At 39.8% G+C, this 27,163-nt stretch overlaps 2 protein-coding genes across 3 annotated transcripts in view; one reads left to right on the forward strand and one right to left on the reverse strand.

Annotated features, from left to right (window-relative positions):
• The window catches only part of SYDE2 (synapse defective Rho GTPase homolog 2), a 125,385-nt gene extending 99,966 nt beyond the window's left edge, over positions 1-25,419 (forward strand). Inside the window, exon 7 of one of the 2 annotated variants that reach the window (XM_016429898.2) lies at positions 20,243-25,419. In XM_016429898.2, the coding sequence (XP_016285384.2) occupies positions 20,243-20,280 (38 nt within the window). In that variant the 3' untranslated portion in view covers positions 20,281-25,419. Of the gene's footprint in view, positions 1-4,979; positions 7,144-20,242 lie in introns of those variants that run through there. The other variant, XM_016429896.2, reaches the window with a different exon arrangement.
• The window catches only part of DNAI3 (dynein axonemal intermediate chain 3), a 139,425-nt gene continuing 131,605 nt past the window's right edge, over positions 19,344-27,163 (reverse strand). Inside the window, 2 exon segments of the mRNA XM_001366304.5 lie at positions 19,344-19,658; positions 25,413-25,535. Of these exon segments, the coding sequence (XP_001366341.2) occupies positions 19,524-19,658; positions 25,413-25,535 (258 nt within the window). The 3' untranslated portion in view covers positions 19,344-19,523.

Genomic DNA, 27,163 nt, shown 5'->3' on the forward strand with positions numbered 1-27,163 from the left:
TAGGCAGAAAATACATGAAGAATGTATTTTCTGATACATTTTCAGATTCAAGAATGGCTCCTGTAATACTGTTTTGATAGCTTCTATTATCAGGTTTTGTTTGATTCCTATTGTAGAATTTTTTCCCTCTTTTGATTGCTTTTGGACTTTCTAGGAGGGAAAGAAGGAAACTAGTTTTGTTTCTTCCTTAGTCAGTGTCTGCTGTCTTGGGCAGAATTCCAATTTCAGTCACTCTAGTCTGCCTGTCAATAATTCCCATGTGGCTTCAATTAGATCTGGCATTGTATTCATTTCCTGTCCTAAATGACTGGAAGTGTGTCTCAGTTTCTATTGAACAGCTGCTACATTGCACCTTAATTGGTCCCTGTTTCTTACTGATCAGACGAAGAAAAAGAAATCGTAAAGGACACATTTGCCTTTATGGAAAGCCACAGTTAAGATTTTCTCACATGACATCATTTGCATTTTTATAGAAATGTCATCAAATATGCCATATACTTTGTCATGGTCAATGTGTATGTAGCTTAAATCAATACCACTTAAAGAGGAGAAATCAAACCATTTGGGATCTCCATGGCTGAAAGAGACCGTGGAACATGAGATGTTTTCTTTAATTTTGAAAAATAATCATTTATTCAGGGAAAGAGTTCAGAATGATGGCTACATGCTGTGACCTTTGGAATTGGAAAGGCTCTAGGGAAAAAGAGTAGACTGACAGATCCCGGATATTTACGAGGCTAATCTTGTGCAGTGAGGGGATGGCATTTTAGTGACAATCGTGTGAATAGAATAAATATGTTTTGCCCTAGAAAATGAAGCCTTCTTTTTCTTGGTTGGGGAAGTCCCTTAATTCCAGTGATCTAGCCTTTTCCCCTCTTTTGCCTTGGAACCAAAACTTAGTATTGATTCTAAAACAGAAAGTAAGGATTTTTTTAACAATCAAAAATTTTAAATTAAGCATTATTAAACAATTTACCATGTGCCAAACACCATGCTAAATACTGGGAATTCAAAATACAGACAAACAGGGTGGTCCATATTCAAAAGCAGCTTACACTTTAATGAAGAAAAATTAATATATGTGGAGGAAACTTAAGATCGAGTAAGGAAAAGTAACAAGATGGCATATAAGGAGGAGACATCCAGATAGCAGGATTATTTACTTACAATTCAATAAACACTCTATTTTCACAGGACCAATTTGGGTAATTTTTGCTACAGCTAGGAAAAATATTTTTCATATCTATTAAGCATATTTTTATCATTATATAATTGTAATTTTATAATTATACTTTTCACTGAGCTTTATCTAATTCCTTGTTAGAATAGCAGAGAGATTTTTTTGTGGAACTGTGTTTTGCATGGTGCCCATTGTTAATAATCCAGTGCCTGGCACATAGTAGGACTTTGATAAATGTTTCTTGGCTAATTATTGCTATACTGAATCTTTCTAATTAAATTCAAAATGAAGATTTCCTTTGCCTAGTGAGAAAACTGTTCAGATTGTGCTATGGGATTAGGTTCAACTAATTCTGTGAGGTTGGGGCAAGTTTAACTTGTTTTCCATTCATTAGAATTACTTTTGCTATTTAAACTGTTATGGGCTTGGAAGGAGACTAGAATGTGATATCCGATTACTTTATGCCATGGGCAGCATGGGTAATGGAAAAGGCAGGAAGTCAGAGATGTGAGTTGAAGTCTTGGCAGTGCCACTTAGCTATGTGACTGGGCAAGCCAGCCTGCTGCCCTGGCTCTAAAGTAACAATGCTTGCACACCTGCTTCATAGATGAAGGATGGATGGATGTTACCATGGACGGGAAAGAGCTTTCTAACCAGAAGTGTGATATCGACAAATGCAAGTCGTTACAGCCACAGGTCATTGCTATACTCTTCAAATATACTCTAAATTTCTAAGTATTGAGGGTCAGTGGCTAAGAAAGTGAGGACGTAGACATTATTGGATCAGTAAAAGTTGCTAGTACTGGGAGGATGCAGCTGGCTCACATTTTATGACCACTTGGGAGATGATTAAACACTGACCCTCTTGTACGTGACCTTTGTTCAAGAATTTGGCCCCAGATAGCCAGGTTGTTTGCATCTAGGCTTGCATAGCTGTTCCCTCCTTGCTATTGTAAAAGCTACATTTTAACTGAAGAAAAAATTTGGATTCGTAGGTAAGTGAAAACAGATTCTTTGAAGGGCTAGATAAGAAAAGGGACAGCTGTTGGCCTGACCTGACCCTTAAGACTGAGGGTCAGCTCAATCCCTTCTAGGGTCAAATTTGCCTGCCCTGCCTTGCCCAGCTGCAGTGAGATAGACAGATAAAGGAAGAGTTTTTGAAATCTCCATGATGTCAACGTTCTAATTCGGATCTTCTTACTGATTCCTTCTCTAAGCTTCTGCTTACCCCTCATGGTGATCCTTCCTGCCCTATATGATTAGCAGATCCTTCCCTTGTCTTCCCAGCCTCCTACTCTCCTCATCTTTGTCATCCAAAACTGAGAAGCAAATCCATTTTCTTGATGCCCTTCTCCATGTTCTTCGCCTGATAGCAACCCATCACAGCCCGATTTCACCAATTGCATCTAAGTGGCAGAAATCACCTTCTATTCTTTGGTGGTGTCTGACTCTTCATGAACCCATTCGGGGTGTTTTTGGCAAAGATCCTGGCATGGTTTGCTACTTTTTTCTCCAGCTCATTTGACAGTGAGGAACAGAGGCAAACAGGGTGAAGTGACTTTCCCAGGAACATACAGTGAGTGGAGGAGGCCAGATTTGAACTCATAAAGATGAGTCTTCTTGATTCTAAAGTCAGTGATCTATCCCCTACAACCTGCCCAACTTCTGTCCTGTTTATTATTCCTCTCTTGTCCCTGGTGTTATAAAGAAAAGATAAGTTAAGTTTTGCAGAGGTCAGAGGCATGGGACAGCAAAGTAAAGATTCTGGAATTCTGCAGGAAGGGTTAAGCTGTTACTAAGAAACAGTTGGGTCTTGTGGTCTCTCTCTGAAGATCTCTGGAGAGATTTGTATAGAGAAACCACTGAAGAATCTCCCTTTTCTGCCCATTGCACTGTTCTTGGTTCCTTTTCTCATCCTCCCCTTTTTGCCATTTGTTAAACCAGATAGAAGAGTGGTTGTGTTCCTTACTCCCCAGAGGTACTTTTAGACCTCTGGCATCAATATTTAATAGTCTCTCCTTTGAATTTTACCTACAATTTTACCACCACCCTTTCAAGATTCTTGTCATTGCCATCAGCTTCTGCCTTCATTAATGATGATACAAATAATAATAGCTTCTGTGACTGAATCCGAATTATTTCTTGAATTTTCTCCTTTGCCTTTCTTTCTGTACCCTGGACTCTCAGTTCCTTTACCTCAGTTTCTAAGATATTCATTTCCACTTCAGGGATTCACTGGGATAATAAAGTCTTTTTTTTTAACTCTTACCTTCCATCTTTGAATCAATACTGTGTATTGGTTCCAACACAGAAGAGTGGCAAGGGCTAGGCAGTGGGAGGTAAGTAACTTGCCCAGGGTCACACAGCTAGGAAGTGTCTGAATCCAGATTTGAAGCCAGGGTCTCTCAATCCACTCAGCCACCTAGCTGGTGCCCCCCCCCTCCCAAGAGCAATACATTCTACACAAAGCCATTCTTTTTTTAAAATTTATTTAATTATTTGATTTAGAACATTATTCCTCCGTTACAAGAATCATATTCTTTCCCTCCCCTCTCCCAATTCCACTGGGTTCACAAATCCATTCTTAATCTTCTTATCCACTAATGCTTACTGCCAATAGATTTACCTTATCTTTATTTGGCACACCCTTGTTTTGTCCCCCAACCTAATGTAAGTTCCTATTTATTCAATTATATGTAGAAACCATTTTTGGCAATTTATTTCTGACATTTTAAGAATCAGATTTTCCCTCTCCTTCCTTTCATCTCCATCCCCAAGGCAGTAAATAATCTTATACAGGTTATTCCAGGACTTACATGCAAAACATATTTCCATATTGCTCAGTTCATGATAGAAGACACATATCACGCAATAGAAATCTCATGAAGGAAATATAGTGGAAGATGGTGTGCTTTGAACGACTCCAGTAGTTCCTTCTTTGGCTGTGGGTGGCATTTTCATAATGAGTTCCTTGTGGTTAGCTTAGAGACTTGCTTTGCTTATAATGGTACAGTCCTTCACAACTGTTCATGGTATAATATTTTTAGTACTGAATACATTGTTCCCCTGGTTCTGCTTCCTTCATTTTGCATCAGTTCATGTAAGTCTTTCCAGGTTTTTCTGAACTCATTCTGTTTGTTATTTCTTATGGTGCAATAGTATTCCATTACAACCATGTACCATATCTTGTTCATCCTGTCCCCGAGTGACAAACTCAGTTTCCAAATATTTGTCACCTCAAAAAGAGCTGCTAAAAATATTTTAGTACAGGTAGGTCTTTTTCCCTTATTTAATGTAAGTTCCTTGAGGACAAGTATTGTCTCATTTTTGTCTTTGAATCCTCAGCTGCTGGCACAGAGTAAACAATAAATGCCTGTAGATTTATTGATTTATCTGTCTTTTCTATTCCTTAAGCACTGCTGAAGTAGGGGAGGAAACCACTTTGATTTTGGACAGTAGAAATATATGCCTTCTAACTATAACTTCACCTTCCCTTCCACCCAGCAATCATTTTATTCATTTTTTTCATGGCATTTCCCACAGTGGCATCTTATAAACCTCCCCTCCTGAAGCCCACCTAACTCCAGGCTCATCCATTTCAACAGATAACTCTACTTACTACCTTATTGTGGATGGATGCTATCAGATGTGAGAGTCTCTATCTTTTCTTATCATCTCAATACTTACATCTTCTGCCATCCCTTATTCCTCCTCTTTGGTCACAGAGAATGAGGTAGTCTTCCTTCTTCCTTATCAAAACTAACATGTTGTAGGTTTTATCTTTACTCATGTTTTTCAGGGCTCTGCTGCATTGATCAGATGAAAGGCAAATGGCACCATATCCAGCTAAAATGATCAATCATGCCTCTTGGGCCCATGTATAAAAACAATCTAATTTGGGAGCTCCTCAGTTTAGGGCTTGAGGAGTCTAGCTTCAAGATCTAGAGCCAAAAGAGGAGGAAAAACCAGACCCCTGAAAAGGAGAGGTTGGACCAGTGGAGATAATGAATGCATCCAACAAGGAGTTGGGAAACACAATGAGAGTAGACATAGACATAGAAAGGCCCAAGGATCGAGGGAGATTCAACGCAGGGAAAAGAGCCACCATGGATGGTGAAAGAAGAAAGGAAGGAGAGGACTGTGGAGCTTTGGAATTGCACTAAAAGGGAACATTGCATAAGGACTCTACAAAAAAGGGACTTCCAGGCTCTCAAGTACCCTGATAGTTACCCTTTGCCACACTTGTATCCTACATGTACTTCATTGTTATTGTATTATAAACTCAAATCCACTCTTTGCATTGATGCTGTGTTTATTTATGGGGAAATGTGCCCCAGTTTTTTGGGGGAAATATTTTATACCACTTAATCTTAACTATGTCATCTTAGTAAATGTCTTTGCTAAAGGTTATTTAAGTTTACTGGCTGATTTTTTAATGGGAAGCATACAGTGGGGGCTTATGAACTACAGTGATAGCATTCCTTACCCCCAGAGATCTGGGACCCCTGCCCCTAGGACACTGAACTCTTGAGTGTAAGTTGGGGAAGCAGGAAAGCAGCTTGTTGATGACTCTATATCCATATCTATGTGTCTCTAGCTATATGTAAGTATTAAAGGCAGGAATGTATTTAGGCTGGAGGAAAGCAATGACTTTGTTCTTTGGGACCAGATTTTGTTCTTGCTCAGATTCATTTTCATGGCAGAAGGAAAGTTTTTGGGGGCCCCAGAAGAATACTGAGCGAGTGAGGCTATTGGACCTGGACCTACTGTAGGGGCACAGAGTTCTTATAATGAACCTGGGCCAAGAATACAAGGGCTTCCTGGCTTTAAATCAAAGTAAGAATACATTTTAATCTGTGGCATCCATTAGCTGGGAGTGTCCTGTGTTTCAATGAACTTGGCTCAAAATCTTATAATGGAGATTTGGAGACTGGCCAGTGCCCACCATAGACAAGACCTTATGAATAAACAGACCCTTTTTATGGGTTGAAAAGTCACTAAGGTATTTTTTTACCCCCAGTCTGATAGCACATGTGCTTTTCATGCAGGCATCCCAGCAGCCCATTCTCCTTAAGTGTATACTCTTCACCCATGCACTGACCATATGTGATGCCTGCACATACATGTACCTCCCATGAAAAATGTGGCAACGGTTTATGAAGGGAAATCTTTATTGGTATGTTTTCTACTATGCTATTTCATGAAAGCACTTGGATTTCATGTAATTATGTCTTCTGGCTGACTGGCAAAAGGAAACCTAGCAGTGGGGGCTTGTGGAGGCGTGGTTTTTCATAAATGTGGCTCCAGAGTACTTTGAACATAGGAGAGTTTCATCTAGATATAAGTTTGGGTTTGTGGAGGGGGAAAGAAACTCAGGTACAATATTTATACCTATGTCAAAGTTATTTTGAGGAAAGCACTTTGTAAGACAAGGTGTTCAGTGAATATATTATTATTGAGAAGGCTGGTAACCTTTTCCTATATAGCCCAGAAGTATTTTTATGACAATATTTTTTGTGACCATTGAGGCAATTTTCCCTTTGATTTCCCTTTGGGAGAACCAGGGGGAAAGACCTCTTTCAGAGGATAATGTTAGATTTTGAGGAGATTATGAGACTGGGGATTAAAAAAAAAACAAAAACAAAAAAAGAGCATCTGTGTACTTGAGATTGAGTGTATTTAAGAATGTCAGGAAGCGGTCTTTAGGCTGGTATTGGCCATTTTGTAGGTTGGAGACTGGCCCGAGTGTGGTAAAGGAAGACCCATGGAGGAAGTGCTAGAATTCTGTGTGGAGAGAGAGGAATGATTCAGTGACTCTCCCCTGAAGGGGAATGACCTGGCATAGTTTGCTCATATATAGTATGGAGAGAAGTTTGTAGAAGCTTGGAAGAAGGAGTAGGGAGTGAGTGAGGAGATGAGCCAGGAGAGAATGAGGAAGAGAGTCTTAAGTCAAAAGCAGACCTTGTCCTAGTGTTCCCTCTACACAGCATGGCATCCTCGATCTGCCGCTCATGTAGGTCAGCCCTTTATTTTATAAATGCAGCTGAGAGTGGTTAAAAGCCAGAAAGTCCCCCAGAGCTGGGGATTTCATAATTCTAAAATCAGTGCTCTTTCTAGCCTTTCTGGCAGAAGAAGATAGGAGAGACTTGCAGTTAGATTGAACACTATCCCTTACGAGACGCGGGCATATTTCTGAGCTTTTCTCCATTTCGTAGGAGAATAAAGATCTAGTATTTAGGATGTGTGTCTGAATGACAGTTTGATACCAGCGCTTGTCGGGTTGTGAAGGTTGGGGCTTGTGAGCTAAGAGAGATATGGGGAGCCAGACCATCACTTTCAAGCCCATGTCCCTGGATGCCCTGCCGAGTTTGAAGAATGGCAGCCGCTGCCTGTAGACCCCAAGGAAGGTAATGCACCAAAGTGGTGGCCCAAATGATACTGACAGATAGAACATTTATTCAGTGAATACTTAGTGCCAGGCACTGTTCTAAGTTCTAAGGGGCCTGGGATCTAAATAGAAGCAAACAGGACAGTCTCTGCCCTCAAAGGGTTATATTTCTGATATAGGGAAGAAAACACCTACAGGAATGTGAGATGGAGAAGGAGAAAGGCATTCCTGGGTGGGAGAGGGAGTCAGCCATGTAACTGGTGAAGAAAAGGAGTCCAGAGGTTAGTGAAGCCGTGTGAGAGTACTATGAACATTATCAACCCTCATTGTATCTCTTCTGCATATTTGAAGGTATGTGTCAAGTCATCGTGCATTGATTAAGTACCTACTGTGTACCAGGCACTGTTCTAAGTGACAGTCTCCGCTCTCAAGGAGCTCATGCAAACAATTATGAGCAAGCAAGGTATATACAGCCTAGATTGGAGATCATTTCAGAGTTCAGGCACTAGCATTAAGGGGACCAAGAAAGCCTTCTTGTAGAAGGTGGGATTTGGGGCTGAGACTTGAAAGAAGGCAGAGAAGGGAGGAAGGGGAGCCTTCTAGGCATGAAGCAAAGCCATAGAAGTGCACAGTTGGAGATGGAGTGTCTTGTTTGAGAAACAGCGAAGGGGCCAGAAGCCCTGAATTGTCGAGTCCTTGGCAGGAAGTGAGGTGCAAGAAGACTAGAAAGTGTACACCAAATGTATGTTTATTCATAATCATGTATATTTTTAAACTCTGGATTCATGCATTTATCATTGTAGGGATTCATAGATGGCAATTCATCTCTTACTGAGGGTTGCTTAGGTAACCAAGAGCTTCAGTAACTTCTTCTGGGCCACCCGGCTAAGTGTTAGAGACTAGAATCCAAAGCTTACTGCTCCCAAGATCATCTTTTTGTTTCTATATACAATACTGTCCCCATATATTTATTCAGAGTAATAATATCCCAAATTATTGGAGAGTGGATTTGCTAGTTAACCAAAAGTTAAACATAATTTAATGATTGATTTCAAAGAATTGGAATAGAAGAAAACATAAATTAGAATTCTAGTGATCTGAACTTTCTGAGAGGCAGTGTGATCTGTTGGATAGAAAGCTGAAGTCTTCAGTTTAGGGCTCACCTATGAAATATACTGTATGGTGCTGGGCAAATCATGTAACTGTTCAGGACCCCAAGACGACTCTGTAAGACCACACGGTGCAGAACCAGCCTGCGTCAGTGGAGGCTATTAGGTTATTTCTTCAGTGGGATTTTTCACAATGATTGGAACCACAGACAGGTACACTCCTAGATAGATAAATGGAGAGACTGGTGGGGAGAGAAAAGGAGAGAGGGGGGAGGGAGAGAGAGGAGAGAGAGAGAGAGAGAGAGAGAGAGAGAGAGAGAGAGAGAGAGAGAGAGAGAGAGAGAGAGAGAGAGAGAGAGAGAGAGAGAGAGAGAGAGAGAGAGGGAAGGAAGGAAGGAAGGAAAGAAGGAAGGAAGGAAGGAAGGAAGGAAGGAAGGAAGGAAGGAAGGAAGGAAGGAAGGAAGGAAGGAAGGAAGGAAGGAAGGAAGGAAGGAAGGAAGAAGGAAGGAAGGAAGGAAGGAAGGAAGGAAGGAAGGAAGGAAGGAAGGAAGGAAGGAAGGAAGGAAGGAAGGAAGGAGAGAAAGAAAGGAGGTAAGGAAGAAGGAAGGAAGGAAGGAAGGAAGGAAGGAAGGAAGGAAGGAAGGAAGGAAGGAAGGAAGGAAGGAAGGAAGGAAGGAAGGAAGGAAGGAGAGAAAGAAAGTTAGAGGCAGCATGGCACAGTGGAGAGAGAGCCAACCTTACAGTTACGAAGACCTATTTTCAAATCCTACCCTCTCTATCCTAGCTGTGTGATCCTAACATTAAATCACTCAAACTCTCAGTGACCTCCAACTTTCTAAGATAATAAACTGCATAGAAAGTGCTAAGCTCCATTGGTAGAAAGCATTTTCTAAACAATGTTCTCAATGCCACTGAAATTACAGGTTTAGGTCAAAACATTTCTTTTGTATTCATCTGTATACAGGTTATTCCTCACTGCCCCAGAAGAATGCAAGATTCTAGAGGGCAAGCACTGATTTTTTTTTCTTTGTCTTTAAGCATTCTTTTTAGGCACTCAGTAAAAGATGGTTGAATTGAGTTACTGAAGTTTCTAAAGAGCAGAAGGATTTCAGTTTGTGGCAATGGAAGAAATGGAATTCACCCTAATGGACCCAAGGCTCCTTTGAATTTTTGAGGTGGAATCAATGCTGAAGAGGGCAGGAGCTTTTATAATTATAATTATTGCGGTTTTTTAATTCTCTGAAGTTTCCTTTGTTGTGAACCTTCTTTAACAGGATGCAACTCAAACAGGAATTCCTAGAGCCTCAAGTCAGGAGCAAACTGATTTTATTTCTTTTTTTCTCAAGGTTCAAAGATATTTTAAAAGTTATTCTAAGGGCAAGGTCCTTGATAGAGATCCAGAACCTCATTTTTAGATGATATGGAGAAAAGGGAAAACTTGCCCTTTTCACTCCCTGTTTCAAATGTTAAAACTGGTGGCAGACATCATGTTGCACCCAGGTCATCTCACAGTACTCACACACCTATTTCCTGATCTGTTATTGCTGTTATTGGAAAATGAACACTGTAGTCAAGTTTTTCTTAATAAGACATTTTTCTAATTTGTCTTACCTTCTCTCTATATTTTAAACATTGTCTTTAAGAAAACCAAGACATTTGGAAGCAACTATATACACTCTGGTTTTACAATCTTCATTCTTTTTTCTTGAGAAACTACTGGTTTAGCATCATTATTTAATATAAAATTTTCAGTGGTGATGCCCTGCCAAGGGTCAGTTTACTTCGCCTTCTCAATTCTCCCCAGACCATATTGAGACACAAGTTTGTGGCTCTTAAATAATCCAGTGGGTCATGGAAAGGGTGAATTCACCACCCAACATTTAATCTCCCCTTCTTTGTCATATTTAATTTCTGCTTTACAAACTCTATTCAGTTCCATGATCTCTGTTTGGGTGACTAAGACCTAGCAACAAGGCAGACCCTTTCTTTATGGAGATTCACATCCCTGGGGGGAGGAGAGATGTATTCATAAGAATAAGATGTTAATTATTTACACTAGAAAATTAGTAAAATTGATGTGCAACATATGGCCCAGCAGAGCCTTTGAATGATAATTGCTTTTCGCTTGAAAGACAAACACAATATGTTTATCTGGGGACCAGAAAAGATTGTGGTTTAAATTTTATAACCTTTTCTCATGAGGAAAGAAGTCTTAATGTTATAAATTATGTAGCCAAATGATGATAAATCTCATCTAAGCCAACTAGTACCAACATCTGTCAAAGAATGAGTAATATACACAGTTGGCAAGTTTTGAGGAAGAAAAAGTTGGGGACCCAAAATTATCAATCTTGGAGTCTATAGCATCGGGAATGTGGAATTTTCTAGTTTCACATTAACATAATCAATGACAATTACTTTAATATTAAAACCTAAACCAAGACGTATTTTGTAGAGTTATGCTAGTTAGGAGCAAAGCCCTGATTTCTGATAGCCTTGTTGAGAGCTAAACGATAGTAGTCATCAAGAGAGAATGACCTTTAGTTCCTTTAATGTGTGTATATGACATAAATGTAGTTCAGATCTGTTGTCAGAGTTGTCCTTCCTTTTAAAAAAAAAAGTTTATACAACCCAATGGAATTGCGTGTCAATTCCAGGAATGGGAAGAAAAAGGGGGAGACAACATGAATCATATAACCATGGGAAAAAAATTAAAATATTTTTAAAATGCTTATTTTTTACATGTAGGTACAGTTTTAAATAATTGTTTTCTGACATTTTGTGATCTATGTTCTCTCCTTCCCCATTCCCAGGATATCAGGTAATCTGATATAGATTATACATGTGCTATCATGCAATATGTATTTCCTTGTTTACCATGTTGTGAAACAAGACACATGCCACTTATATAAGAAAAAAACTCATAAAGGAAATAAAATGAAGAATGGTATGCTTCATTCTGCATTCAGATTTTCTCAGTTCCTTCAATGGAGGTGGATAGACTTTTCTGTCATGAGTCCCTTGTAATTTTCCTGGATCCTTGCATTGCTGATGGTAGTTGTCATTCACAATTGAGCATCATACATTTTTGTTGTTACTGTGCACAATGTTCTTCTGGTTCTGCTCACTTCATATAAATCTTCCCAGTTTTTTTTTTGATGATCATCTTGCTTGTCATTTCTTATGGCACAACCATATTTCATTTCAATCATATACAACAACTTGCTAAGTCATCCCCCAACTGATGGGCATCCCATCAGTTTCCAATTCCAATTCTACTCCTGGAGTTCTTTTGGTGGATTTTTGTGACTCTTACCATTTGGTCATTCTCTAATCTATAGATATCACTTCAGTTTCCAATTCTTTGCCAACACAAAGAAAGCTGCTATAAATATTGTTGTACAAGTAGATCCTTTCCCCCTTTATTTGATATCTTTGGGATACAGACCTAGTTGTCCTTCCATCTTGGGTCAAAGTCAACAGCACTGGGAACAATCTTTGGCTCCTCCAAATCTCCCTTCCTTTCACTATAAGCAGCTCACAATAATTTGTATAACATAAGCCAGCTGCCCTGGAAGTAAGTGGAAGATGGGGAAGCCATTAGAAGAGATGCTCTTAAAGATGGTAGAGTGAAGAGTAGAAAAACCACCCAGTTCTCACGCAGTTCCAGCAAAGATGAAAAAAGAAATAGCACCAGACCTAGGAAGGACCAAGAAATCCAGGAGGAATTTAGTAGTTGCATTTCACCAACCCATATCCACACAAAGTAACAGCCAGATGCCCAAGGGCATGAGGGCAGGGGCTTATACAGAAAAGACCAGCATGGCAAATCAACCTTCTAACCTGTAGATGAGAGGCAAGCAGAGAGGCCAAAAATCAGTCTCATTGGCCTACTATTTGTGAATCCACCATTCTCTTTACTTTAAAATTTTTTTTTATTTAATTGATTAATTAAGAGAATTTTTCCATTTTTACACGATTCATGTTCTTTCCCTCCCCTCCTCCCACCCCCCTTTCCATAGCCAACAAGCTATTCCACTGGGTTTTATATGTGTCATTGATCAAGACCTATTTTCATATTGTTGATGATTGCACTGGAGTGCTCATTTAGTCTGCATCCCCAATCCTATCCCCATTGACCCATGTGATCAAGCAGTTGTTTTTCTTCTGTGTTTCTGCTCCCACAGTTCTTCCTCTGGATGTGGATAGCGTTCTTTCTCATAAGTCCCTCAGAAATGTCTTGAATCCTTGCATTGTTGCTAGTTCTCTTTCCTTTTTTGAAAATCCAGATATTTTCCTCCTTCCTTTCCTCTTGGAGCTTTTATTCTACCTAGTCTTTCAGGGATTTTCAAGCGGTGGCTCAACAATCCCTTGTGCCAGACTCTTCAGTACTTAATGGTGTAGTTGATCTGGGCCGGTTGCCTTGGACTTATCAATACTCTTTTACTACCTCCTGCCTTATGTTGGATATCAAGTCCTTATTAGCCATCTTTGATCTGTTCTTCCCTGTCTAGAGGTCATCCCATGGAAGAAAAAGCAGTCTTAAATTCTCTCCATCATCAGTTATTTTCTTAACCATAGACAGCTCATTACATCATTCTGAGCTTTCCTTATACAACTCTCACAAGATCATGCCATGCATTTGCTTTTTTCATCCTGTTACCTGCTTTTGCTTTTATTCTGTGTATGTATGTGTATGTGCATGTATGTAAAATGGTTTATAAGTTCCCTGCGCAATTTACCTTCTTAAGAAAATATAACCCTTACCTTCTGTCTTCATATGAATTCTAAGACAGAGTAGTTGCAAGGGAAAGGCAATTGGGGTTACATGACTTGTCCAAGGACACCCTGCTAGAAAGTATCTGAGGTCAGACGTGAACCCAGGTCCTACTGACTCCAGGCCTGGCACCCTATCCACCGTGCCACTTCACTGCCCCCACCTTCATTTTTTAGATCAATTTCCTCTTCATTAAAAGGACTTCTTGAGATGATTCGTGAGAGATTCCCATTCCTTAAGGACTGATTTCATTCCTGTAGAATTTTCATTAGGGGAACCCACTTATCTTTTGGAGCCTGTCAAAATGTATTTCCCTGTTAAATTCCTCCTGGCTTTTCTCTCCATCTCTCACAAATTCCATGCTCCGCCTGAAAGACACCCGTCATTTCTACCCCAGCTACTCTGGCTTGTTCAGGTTGGTGGAATTGGCTGGTCAGGTTTGGAAGAGAAGCTCCTCCTATTGGTTCTACTGTCTTTGAAGGATGACATCATTACATCCAACCTCAATGCCATCCCTTTTGCAGTAGCCTTCTAGCTGGTCTCCCTGTTCCAGCCCATCTTCCACTTTGCTGCCAAAATGATTTTCTGAAAATGCAGGTCTGACCATATCAGTCCCTTCTCTGTAAATTCCAGTGACTCCCGAGTACTCCTAGGTTAAAATATAGAATCTCGTTTGTCCTAGATTAAATACTAAATATGCTTTCTAAGGCAGAAGAATGGTAATGGCTAGGCAATTGCGATTAAGTGACTTGTCCAAAGTCACATAGCTAGGAAGTGTCTGAGGCTGTATTTGAACCCAAGACCACCAACTCCAGGCCTGGTTCTCAATCCACTGACTGACCCACCTCAGTTACGCCTTTGTCTTTTAAAGCCCTTTGCAACCTACCTCTTTCTTGCCTTTCCAGTATTCTTACCTTTTATTTCTCTCAACATACTCTACAATCCAGTAACACTTCCTCGACACTCCTTTAAAACATCTCCTAACTCCATGTCTCTTCTGTTTTTTTGTTTTTGTTTTTTGCATACCTAGAATGCACTCTTTTTTTTTTAAACCCTTACCTTCTGTCAATACTGTGTATTGGCTCCAAGGCAGAAGAGTGGTAAGGGCTAGGCAATGGGGGTCAAGTGACTTGCCCAGGGTCACACTGTTAGTAAGTGTATGAGGCCACATTTGAACCTAGGACCTCCCCTCTCTAGGTCTGGCTCTCAATCCACTGAGCTACCCAGCTGCCCCCAGCCTAGAATGCACTCTCTCTCTTTTCTCTCTGTCTCTGTCTGTCTCTCTCTCTCTTTTCTGTCTCTGTCTCTTCTCTCTCTCCTCTCTGTCTCTCTCTTCTCTCTCTCCTATTCTCTTTTCTCTCTTATTTTATTTCTGTCTTTCTCTCCTATTCTTTTTTCTTATTTTATTTCTCTCTGTCTCTGCCTCTGCCTCTGCCTCTGCCTTTCTCTCTCTCTCTCTCTCTCTCTCTCTCTCTCTCTCTCTCTCTCTCTCTCTCTCTCTCTCTCTCTCTCTCTCTCTCTCGTCTGTCTCTCTCTTCTCTCTCCTATTCTCTTTTCTCTCTTATTTCTCTCTCTGTCTCTGTCTCTGCCTCTCTCTTCTTTCTCTATGTCTCTCTTTCTCTCTCTCTCCTCTCTCTCTGTCTCTCTCTTCTCTCTCCTCTCTTTCTCTCTCTCCTATTCTCTTTTCTCTCTTATTTTATTTCTCTGTCTTTCTCTCCTATTCTTTTCTTTCTTATTTTATTTCTCTCTGCCTCTCTCTCTCTCTCTCTCTCTCTCTCTCCTATTCTCTTTTCTCTCTTATTCAAGTTCTCTCTCTCTGTCTGTCTCTCTCCTATTCTCTTTTCTCTCTTATTCTAGTTCTCTCTCTCTCTCTCTCTTTCTCTCTCTCTCTCTCTCCCTCCTGCTCCCCCCCCCACACTTTCACTTCTTGGCTTCTCTGATTCCTTAAACAATCAGTTCAAATCTGGCCTTCTGTAAAAGCCTTTGAAGGTCTCCTTCACCTCCCAGCAATTGACTTCCCTTCGGTTTCCTTGCCATTCACACTGGATGAATATAGCTTTTTGTGAATCTGCTATATATATCTCTTGAATTGTTTTCATGCTATTTCCCCCATGATGCTGTGAGCTCTTATGAAGACAGAGGATGCACTTTTTTTCCTTTCTCTGCATCCCCAGGGCTCAATACAGCATTTTTAATGAGACAACTAGATGGCTAATTGGATAGAGTGCTGGGTCAGGAGTCAGGAAGACCTGAGTTCAAAACCAGCCTCAGATATTTACTAGCTGTGTGACCTTGGGCAAATCACTTAACAACAACTTGTTTTAGTACCCCGGAAAAGGAAATGGCAAACCTCTCTAGTATCTTTGCCAAGAAAATCCCTTGAACAGTATGGTCCACAGAGGTCACAAGAGCTGAAAAAAAAACTGAATGACAGAACAACAGTAAAGTGCTCAATGTGTTACTTGACTTGAAAGCAAGTCAAGAAATTATTAGCTAAGGGCCAGCTGGGTAGCTCAGTGGATGGAAAGCCAAGTCTAGAGATGGGAGGTCCTGAGTTCAAATTTGATCTCAGACACTTCCTAGCTGTGTGACCCTGGGCAAGTCACTTAACCCCCATTGCCTAGTACATTCTTCTGCCTTGGAATAACACACAGTATTGATTCTAAGACAGAAGGTAAGGGAAAGAAAGAAAGAAAGAAAGAAAGAAAGAAAGAAAGAAAGAAAGAAAGAGAGAGAGAGAGAGAGAGAGAGAGAGAGAGAGAAAGAAAGAAAGAAAGAAAGAAAGAAAGAAAGAAAGAAAGAAAGAGAGAAAGAGAGAAAGAGAGAAAGAGAGAAAGAGAGAAAGAGAGAAAGAGAGAAAGAGAGAAAGAGAGAAAGAGAGAAAGAGAGAAAGAAAGAAAGAAAGAAAGAAAGAAAGAAAGAAAGAAAGAAAGAAAGAAAGAAAGAAAGAAAGAAAGAAAGAAAGAAAGAAAGAAAGAAAGAAAGAAAGAAAGAAAGAAAGAAACTATTAGCTCTACTGTGGTGGGCAGCAAGCCTCAGGCTCATCCATCTGAGGCCATGGGTGTTCTTGCTCTTTTGGATTTTGACCCCTGTTAATTTCTTCCTGCTAGGAGCTGACCTCTGTGGAATTGACACCACTTTGGTGTCTATACCAAAGCAGCTTTTCCCCCTCCTAATTCCTGTTTAAAACCCTTTTGATTAGACTTAGAATATTCTAGACAAATACACTTTTATTGGCACCTTTTTAGGACCACTTCATCCCTATCAAGGAGACTGTTTTCTATATTTAAAAAATATATTCCAGAGATGTAAATCTTGGGTTCAAATCTGGATTTTGACATTTTGTGTGACCCTGGGCAAGTCACTTAGTTGCAGTTGTCTAGCCCTTACTGCTCTTCTGCCTTGGAGTCAATACTTAATATTGATCCTAAAACAAAAGATAAGGCTTTAAGAAAGATATTGAATTTAATGAACACAAAAAGACCATTTCCATACTCAAAATAGAACAGAGATTATATGTGAAGCCATGAATTTCTATTACATCACAGAGCTTGCCTTTTAAAAACAATATAGGATTAGTTACATCAATTTTATAATAATAATAAGCAGCATTTAAGTAGTACTTATGATATATCAGACATTGTGCTCATTGTATATCATTGATCCTCATGAAGCCTGGGAGGTTGATGCTTTTATCCCCATTTCATAGATGAGAATACTGAGGTAAACAAGTTAAATGACTTGCCCACAGTCCCACAGTAAGTGTCTGGGGTCTGATCTTCCTGACCCCAAGCCTGGTGTTCTATCCACTGAATGAACCACCTACCTGCCCCTTTTCAAAGCTGTCCTACTTATCTGTTTAGTTCTGAATTTCCTTCTGATCTCTTTTGTACATTAAAAAAAGTGCTTCAATGGCCCTCCTTTTTTCTTTTCTTTTCTTTTCTTTTCTTTTCTTTTCTTTTCTTTTCTTTTCTTTTCTTTTCTTTTCTTTTCTTTTCTTTTCTTTTCTTTTCTTTTCTTTCCTTTCCTTTTCTTTTCTTTTCTTTTCCTTTCTTTTCTTTCCTTTTCTTTTCTTTTCTTTTCTTTTCTTTTCTTCTTTTCTTTTCTTTTTCCTTTCCTTTCCTTTCCTTTCCTTTCCTTTCCTTTCCTTTCCTTTCCTTTCCTTTCCTTTCCTTTCCTTTCCTTTCCTTTCCTTTCCTTTCCTTTCCTTTCCTTTCCTTTCCTTTCCTTTCCTTTCCTTTCCTTTCCTTTCCTTTCCTTTCCTTTCCCTTTCCTTTCCTTTCCTTTCCTTTCCTTTCCTTTCCTTTTTTCTTCCTTTTTTTTGCAATGCTATTATGAGCTCCTCTCTCCAGCCCTCCACCCCTGCCTTAAAAAAGAAAACTAATCCTCATAACAAATGAGCACAATCAAGCAAGATCTATTTCCACACATTCGCCATGTCCAGAAATGTGTCTCATTCTGCCTTTGAGGCCATCGTCCCTCTGTCAGGAAGTGGGTAGCCCACTTCTCCTCAGTCCTCTGGATTCCTGCCTTTTAAATCATAGTTCAGAAATAGAACTACTATTCTCAGACACTAGAGGCTTAACCAGTGCGCACTTTCTCTGCCTTTCTCTTCTGACAGAATTTTCTTGAAGTGGTAAAAGCCTTCATTGTTCCAAGGTCTTCAGTTTCTCGCTTAAGACTTCAAAATTCTTAGGAGAAAAAGGAGCAGCCACAGGAATAGCAGGAGTGGGCCTGGCACCCTCAGAGACCCTGGGGTCCCTGCCCCACTCTTGTCCCTGAGGAGGAGCAGAGTTCCTCCCCTCCTGGGCCCCCAAGAGCAGCCCCAACACCTCTGGTCCCTGTCCAGCAACAGCATGTCTTGAAGACACCTAGCGGCCCAGAAGTTGAATAAATTAGATTCTTTAAAAAAAAGTGGAGGGGGCAGCTGGGTAGCTCAGTGGATTGAGAGCCTGGCCTAGAGATGGGAGGTCCTAGGTTCAAATGTGACCTCAGCCACTTCCTAGCTGTGTGACCCTGGGCAAGTCACTTGACCCCCACTGCGTAGTCCTTACCACTCTTCTGCCTTGGAGCCAATACACAGTATTGACTCCAAGACAGAAGGTGAGGGTTTAAAACAAACAACAAAAAAAAGTGGAAAGAAGTCTGTTGGTACCAGACCTCAAACACTAGGACAAAGCAGTAAAAACAAGCAAACAAAAAAAAGGTGCCTAAACAATATAGTGGTGAAACCACTGGGCTTAGAGTCAGGAAGACTTGAGTTCAAATCTGGTCTCTGATACTTACTGTATGTCTTTGGGTAAGTCACTTGACTTCTATTTACCTCAGTTTCCTCAAGTGCATTTAGAGCAATGGGCCTAAGGTGAACTCATTAGATGAGCGACCTCTGAGCTTGCTTTCCATCTTTGAGATTCCCCCACTTAATGTTTTTCATAGGGAAATGCAAAGCGTTTGTTTATATTCAACGTTTTTAGATTGAACAATATAGCTGAAAATAACCATTTTTGCCCTTGTCCCTCTCCTCCTTAGTCATGTCTTCCTCTCTCAGTGCATTCCATCTACTCCTTATAGAATCCCTCCCAATTATTGACACGTTTCCTGTTAAAATGGAAGCTCTGAGAGCAGGAATTGTATGTTTGCCCTTAAAAAAGAAAAAGATCCCCAGTCCCTAGACCAATACTAGGCAGATATCAAGGCCAACTGCTGGTGGGGATGTCCAGCCTCAGCTTTTGCTTCAGTGGTTAATCTGAGAGGGTAGGAGTGGGCGGTGATGGGTGAGAGCCCCTCCTCGAGGGTCCCCCTCCGTGCTACTAAAATAATCCCTATTTTCAAGTTCTGCAAGGTCCACTTGCAATCTCTGGGCCATCAATGAAAGCCAGCCAGTCTGGGTGCTTGTTCAAATGTTTTAATGAACGCCAATGAAGCGAACTTATTTACATTTACCCTCCTTGTTTTATGTACAACTTACAGAAAGGTGAGAAATTGATATGGAAACAAGTCCTTATTAAGAAAAGGGGAAGAGACATTCCTGAAGTTGGGAGAGATCATCAGACAGATAGCCCAGGGAGGTCACCATGCCGATCCTAATTTCTCGGTCTCTACAATCCCAAGGTTTATAAGGGTTTTGTTTTCCAGTTCCAAATAGTCTAGATAGGCCAACCTCAGCTCCGCTTCTAGCTGTTCTCTTGTCTTTTGAAACACTTTCTAGGGGAAAGAGAGGAAAGGAAAATCAGGTTAGTCCTTAAAGTTAACGACTGATATATTTATATAAGAAGATTGCAGTCAGTGGACTGTCACTGTCTAGTGGAAATGTTTATAATTTTTAACCCATATCTCAGAGTTGTTTTAATTTGCATTTATCTAATTAATAGTGATTTGGAGACAGAATAATATGTTTGTTTGTGTTTTTGAACCTTATCTTCCATCCTAGAATCAATATTGTGTATTATTGTTTCCACATCAGAAGAGCTTTAAAAGCTAGGCAATTGGGGTTAAGTGACTTGCCCAGGGTCACACAGTTAGGAAGTTATCTGAGGCAGATTTGAACCCAGGACCTCCCATCTCCAGGCCTGGCTCCCAATCTATCGAGCCACTTAGCTTCCCCCCCTTTATATTTTTTTTTTTGCATTTAAACTGACCTAGAAGGCTTAAGTGGAGATGTTTATAGATTTGTTTTATATCTTTGAAATAAATTTTTCTTTGTAAAAGGTAAAAAAGTGGTCCCCCCCTTTTTTTTTCTTATAGGAATGTCTATGCTAATGACCTATTCTTCCATTTGTACTTTGCAGACAGACCTTCTGGAAAGTGGGATACTCTGTCACGTTGAATTTCCCAGCATGGTACACCAGTTCTCTTGCCCAAGGTGCCACAGGGCACAAAAATAATCTTCACTCACTTTAAGTTTTAAAAGTAATCAGATTTTGTGCCCTAGGTTAACACAAATTCAAATGACTAAGCACTGCTTTTAATTAATTAGAAATTACATTCTAGGAGAGAAGCAATTTGCCATAATGAAAAGAATGAGGGAACCAGAGGTGGGAGACTAGGTTGGAATGCTGGTTCTGTCTGGCCAGTGCCAGACAGGCTGGGTTTTTTTTTTCCCAGAATCTCAAAAGTTTCCTCCTATGAAATGACAGAGTTGGATTAGATCAGAGGATCTTAACCTGAAGTCCTTGAACTCTTTTTTAAAAAGCATTTAGATAATTACATTTTAGTATGATTAGTATCCTTTGTAGTTCTCTGTATTTTATTGTATGCATTTAAACACACTATTCTAGGGGCCAACTTGGGGGCTCAATGGAGGAAAGCCAAGTCTAGAGATGGGACGTCCTGGATTCAAATTTGCCTCAGACATTTCCTAGCTGTGTGACCCTGGGAAGTCACTTAACCCCAGCTGCCTAGCTCTTACTGCTCTGCCTTGGAAACAATACACAGTATTGATTCTAAGAAGGAAGATAAGAGTTTAAAAAAAATTATTTTGCCTCCAAATCACTATTAATTAGATAAATACAAATGAAAACAACTCTGAGATATCACCTCATACCTATCAGACTGGCTTACATGACAAAAAAGGAAACAGATAAATGTTGGAGAGGAGGCAAGTGTAAAGATTAAAATTAATATCGAATGCTCTAAGTATTATATTTAATACTGTTTATTAAAATCAACTTAGAGCAAAGGGGAAGTAAAAGCCAGAGAAAGCCAAGCCAGCCGCTCCCTACCTCCACATGCATCCAGGTAGAGTGAGCTAAGCTGGGAGTTAACTGGGGAGTACACCCACATGGCCCACCCAGAAACTGAAACTGAATACGAAATTAACGTAAAATGACGCACATACAAGAAAAGGAAAAGGGGGATTGTGGGAAATGTAGTTTCTAGGATTCACATTCTAAATAACACATTCCCCTCTGTGATCCTTTGGGAGACCAGTCTCCCCAGTAGATCATGAAAACATAACTAACTTATAAATTGAACTAGGGGTATATACAAATATTACAGTTTTTAAAGGGAAATTACAATAATTTGGGAATTAGAGAAAAATAAAAGAGAACAGGAACAAAAACAAAAATAGGTGCATTGACAAAAAAAATTAGTGGGCAGTCCCCTTTGGCATGAGTGTACATTCAAAACAAAAGCATTTCACACATACCCCTCCCCCCCAAAGTTCAAATTCGCCATATCTAAAAATTCACTCTGAATCTTTTGGTGCAGTGTGCAGTCTCTGTCAGCATCTTCACGGTGCCTTCTAGATTCTAGGAAGTAGTCTCTTGTTCTAAATTAGGCTCAAGTTCAACTCAAAGTTCACAACAACAAAATAAGTCCCCCTGAGGAAAATAATACATTCCCCCCTGAGGAGAATACAGGGATACACATAGGAATTACATAGGGATACATGGTTGAATCATAAGGCATATGAATCAAGTATCAAAAACATCAAGGAATCTAAAGAAATTAAAAAATAACTTCAATGAAATATAGAATATAAAAAGAAAAAAAAATTCTGGGAAGAAGGAAAAAAAGGAAAAAATTCATAAATTACAGTAGGTTCTTGTAGCGATCCATGTCCCATAAGCGTGCAACAACAATCATTCACTAACCCATTTTAGCAGCCTGGACTGCAGTAAGTTGTCCCATCATGAGAGAAAATAAAAAAAGACACTAGATCTCAGACAAATGGGAAATAGAATTTCCCAATTCAACCCTTTTCTTTGATTTTAGGATGTGAATTGAACTATGGGAGGTTGAAATGGCTTTGTTTTGAATGTATACTTTCATGCCAAAGGGGACTGCCCCAAATTGACTTTTTGTCAACCTAATAATCATTGGTTTTGCTCTTTTTTCCTTCTATCCACAAATTATTGCAATTTATAAGTTAGTTATGTTTCCATGGTCCTTTTGGGGAGACTGGTCTCTTATCAGGCTCACAGAGGGAGTTATTTTGTATAAATGGAGATTTTATACCTTTGGACTTCATTTCCCAGAAGTCCCTAGTATTTCCCCAAATTCCCTTTTCCTGCATCCTCATGTTGTTTTTTTGTTGTTGCATGATTGTATTTAAGTGGCTGCAACTTCTCCCTTGATCTCTCTCTTTGACCTGTGACTGGGTTGAGTTGGCAGTTCTTTTGCTTTAGTTATTATTAATAAAACTTTATAAAATATAGTATTTAGTTATTGAATATTAATTTTAAAACCCATGATGACCAAAGGGCCATCCCTTTAACCTAGCAATACCACTACTAGGTCTATATCCCAAAGAGACCAAAGATGGGCGAAATACAAAAATACAAAAGATAGGGAATATGAAATACAAAAAATATTTCTAGCAGCTCTTTTTGTGGCAGCAAAGAACTGGAAACTGAAGGGATGTCCATCAGTTGGAGAGTGGCTGCCCAAGCTTTGGTATGTACCTGTAATGGAATACTATTGTGCCATAAGAAATGATGAACAAGAGAATCACAGAAAAACCTGGAGAGACTTCTATGAAGTGATGCAAAGTACAGTGAGCAGAACCAGAAGAACTGTGAACCTTAAAAATTCTCAGACCCTACTTCATAAGGTTGGGTTAAGACCATTCCCCATTTTAAACAATGAAGGAACTTAGATCAGGAATGTGAAACCTCTACTTAGATCAGGAATGTGAGACCTCTACTCCACCCCTACTTAAGCCTGCTTTAGGGGAAGAAATTCCTTGCTGAACAATGAAAAATACTTAAACCCATACTTATAGTAAGGCAAAAGTTCTTAAGCTGTGCCTATTTTTAGATCTAATACAAAAGGGTGCTAAATACCTATAAAGGTCAGGCAACTTGTGAATTTACAAGGAGCAAAGAGGTGAGAACTTACTCAGAGGTTTTCTGGTGTGAACTTAAGCAAAAATTTAAAACCTTCTTAGGTGTGAACTAAGAATGGTCTGTCCTTTGAAAAACGTCTACTGTGACTGATAGATGTAAGAACTTAGGGGAAGGTGACATAGGAGAAAATTCGCTTTAAAAGGGAACTCAGATAGAGCTGGGGACAGTCAGATTCAGGATTGAGCTGGTGGAGTCAACTGAGATGGAGCTGGCCTGGTGTCACTAGAATCCTTGCTTAGACAAATCTTGTGGTGAGTGGATAAAGGACTGACTGATCTTTCTCTTAGGGCTTGGGCCTGGGTTGGCCAGAGCTGGCCTGGGCCGGCCTATCCTTTTCTCATTATTTCCTTTTTTCTCTCTTTCTCTCTTTCTGTAATTCCTCATTTGTATTAATTAAAATCTCTATAAAACCCAGCTGACTTGGGTATATTTAATAATTGGGAATTTTTCCCTGGCGACCACCTTATATTTGATTTAAAACAAGACACTGCCTTGAAACCATATTTTCTGTGGTCACAATTTAAACCATCCACTCTTGTATCTGCCCCAATTTATGTCTTCCACTATTTTAATTATCACAGGATGCTGTTCACAGCTATATATATATAAGACTCAATTGCCTTTGTCCCTCTGATTGGAAGACTAAAGGGTGGGACAAAAACCCCTCCCAAAGCCTCCATTTTACATTTAAAGAGGACTCAGAAGCCCAGCCAACTCTTCATTTCTCACCAGTTGTACCCTTTGGATTTGACTCCATTGAGCCTGGTATTTATCTGAATCTCAAGCATTTAGCATAATGCTTGGCACTTAGCAGGCACTAGTGAATGTTTACTGCATTGTATCATCCATTTTTTCCTACCCTGGTTGGTTCTCTATACTCTAGAAGTATATGCCTGCTAGAACAAAGACGCTGCTCCTGGGGTTTGAGCCACACTGTGGCTTTATTTTGAGCTTCCTCTTTTCTTGATATAGAGCCCAGGACCTTAATGGGAATGTCACCCCTGGGTGCAGGTCCTCTTTTCAGGCCTCCCTGGATCTATGACCCAGAACTGGGTAGATGTTAACACAGCAGTCTACCAGTTGGCATCTGTTCCCATCACTGTGCCCTGATAGGGGTCTGAGACTTCCTCTTGTGCTCTCTCCTTGTAGTGGCACTCAAATAAGCAAGCATTTGGCCCAAACTGTCCCTAGTATGCATAGATCTTTCCCTCCATCTCCTTATGCTGACCTGGGCAGGAAAATTACTTTCTGTAACTTTCTTTGGATTTCCCATCAGGATTTGGTCTAGTACATTTTTCCAAGTCTGTTAGGAAGAATTTTTGTAGAGGGGAATTTTATCTCCTCATTGTCTTGGCTCCTTCTCCCCTATGATAAACTTGTTTCCATTTCTCTGGTATAGTCTGTAGTCCTTACTTTGCTTTTTTCCTAGTTACAACTAAGAATCTAATGCCACAAATTTAATCTTCCAAGTCTGCTCTCCCCCTTCTCTCTCTTGCCTGCTTCTTTTTTGCTTAATGTAGCGGGGAAAAACAATAAGCAAAATCACATATTCTGCATTTTCTTGCACTATCAGCTCTAATAATTGTTTAAACTCAGATCTCTCCTTTAATTACAGTCCTCAACACTAATGTTCGTCAGTTTTATGAGGCTATTTTTTAAGTGACTGCAAGAATGCTTGAATTACAGGTCTCAATATTTCCATAGATTACCATTTATAATCAAGTATCTCCCGTCTGACCATGCTTATTGCACCTCCTTCTACTTTAGGCTTTTTCTGATCCTGTCACATTGGCCTGCTTGTTGCATTCACAGTCAATGTTCCACAGTTCCTGGTTCTGACTGTACTGTCTAGACAAATAGAATATATCTTCCCTTTAATAAATCCCAAAGGAATTATCTGCTTTTATTAGAAATCCTAGAAAGGAAAATGGGTTCGATTTCATAGAGGATAGGACTGGTTTCTCCTTCTTCACGAGTGACTGACAAAGGACTGAGAAATATTGTCTCTGTTTGGAGGAGAGATGAGGGAAGAAGAGGCCCTGCACAAAATTGGTCAGAAGACTAGATGTTAGAGAAAAAAAGATTTGTTCCATAAATGATCACTTACCGCTTTCTTTCTCTCTGCCTCTAGGATCATCTCTTCTTTTTCCTTAGCTCTCATTTCCCGGCGCTTTTCTACATATTTCAGGTGATTGACCTCTCTTTCAAAGTAATTGTTTACACTTACAACCTGTTAACAAAAACATAAGGGATTCATGCATGATCTCCGCTACAAGATTTGTCAGAACTAGCGCCTAACAGTAATCTGTCACCAAGAACATACTGGAAGAAATACTAACTTTCACTGGGTCAAAACTTGAAAATCGAAAACTCCAGACATTTTATGGACCATTTCTGCTGTGTTATTAACAATACTGATATGTGTGATGGAGGATGAAAAGGTTGCTTCTTCTCAGAGTCTCTCCTGGAAGGACCTTGAAGTAGATTTTGCCTGTGATCAACGGAGGAAGGAGGTTTTCTGGATCTGGCTGCTGGCAGCATCAGTCTGGACTTACTTGGACATCTAACAACCTAAGATCCTGGCCCTATTTGATTTGACTCCTGGTGTGAGATTGGGATATTTTGGAAGTTAATGTTTTAGCTTAGTAATATAGTTTAGTTAGTTATAATCTTTTAAATTAAGTATAAGTACATTCCTAAACCCTTATTCCTTCCTACCCTTCCCATACAATAAATTAGAATTTATTTATATGTTTTCTTCTTGTTTTTCCCTTACCCTAAATCCTACCTTAACATATGCAACAGTTTTTTTCAACTAGTCTGTTTGGAGAAACCTTTTAAAATTCTAGTGGTTCTCATACAGAATGCAGTTATTTCCACTAATCACAAATAATCTAAATCATGAATAATCTAAAATAATGCCATTTGCATTCATCTAGCAAATAATCTAGTAAATAATTATTAAAAAAATATAAGTACAAGGCATTATTTTAGGCAGAGAGAGGTCACAAAAGAAAAATAAGAAATATGATTGTTGCATTTGACAAGGTTATAGTGGCCTTGGGTTGTGTTCAAAGACATGCATTCAGCATTTATTAAACACCTGATCTTTGAGGGAAATCCACCTCAAACCCTTCTAGGACAGACAGAGGCCTTACACACTAATGTCCTAGAACAGAGACAGATCCAATGAGATCTGTGGCACATTAGGAAAGTGCTCCACTCTTGCATCCTAGTTGATTATATTTAGAAAGAAGAAAATCTATTTAAAATGAATAGTCTAAATCTCAGCAGCCCTGTCTTTGATAATTAGAAGTTCTAGAGTGAGGATGGGAGTTTCCAGGTCCCTCCTCTGCTTTGCTCATTTGTATAGGTTCTTTTTAGGTATGGCATATGCTGATCAAAATAGACACTCAAAACTTGTCCAAAACTTTGTTTCTGCAATCCCTCACTGGAGAAATGCCACCTAGCAGGACCTTTGATGTCGAATTGTTCTTGATGTGACTCTGAGGACCACTTCATTTCCCTCAAGGGAGAAAAGTGCTTCTTGAACCTCTGTGAGCTCTCAGGGGGGTTGTTTGGTTCAGATCTGTGGGGCTCAGTTAGTCTAGCACAGATTCACTGAACAGTCCACCAGAGAGCAGCGATGCTGTCCCTGGATGTTAGCTTCGTGCAGGCTGGTGGTATCCCATAGCCTTCCTTTGAGTTATGGATTCTCAGTCAATTCTTCTCAGAGCCTACTCTCCTCTCCTTTAGTTGCACCCCCTCCACCTTACAATTATAGTTTGTTGGACTTATGAAACATGAGCAAACTCCCTGTTTGATCGAATGAGTATTTAGTGAAGATTATTATACTTA

Source organism: Monodelphis domestica, chromosome 2 (assembly GCF_027887165.1).
Source record: "Monodelphis domestica isolate mMonDom1 chromosome 2, mMonDom1.pri, whole genome shotgun sequence".
NCBI classification, from domain to species: domain Eukaryota; kingdom Metazoa; phylum Chordata; class Mammalia; order Didelphimorphia; family Didelphidae; genus Monodelphis; species Monodelphis domestica.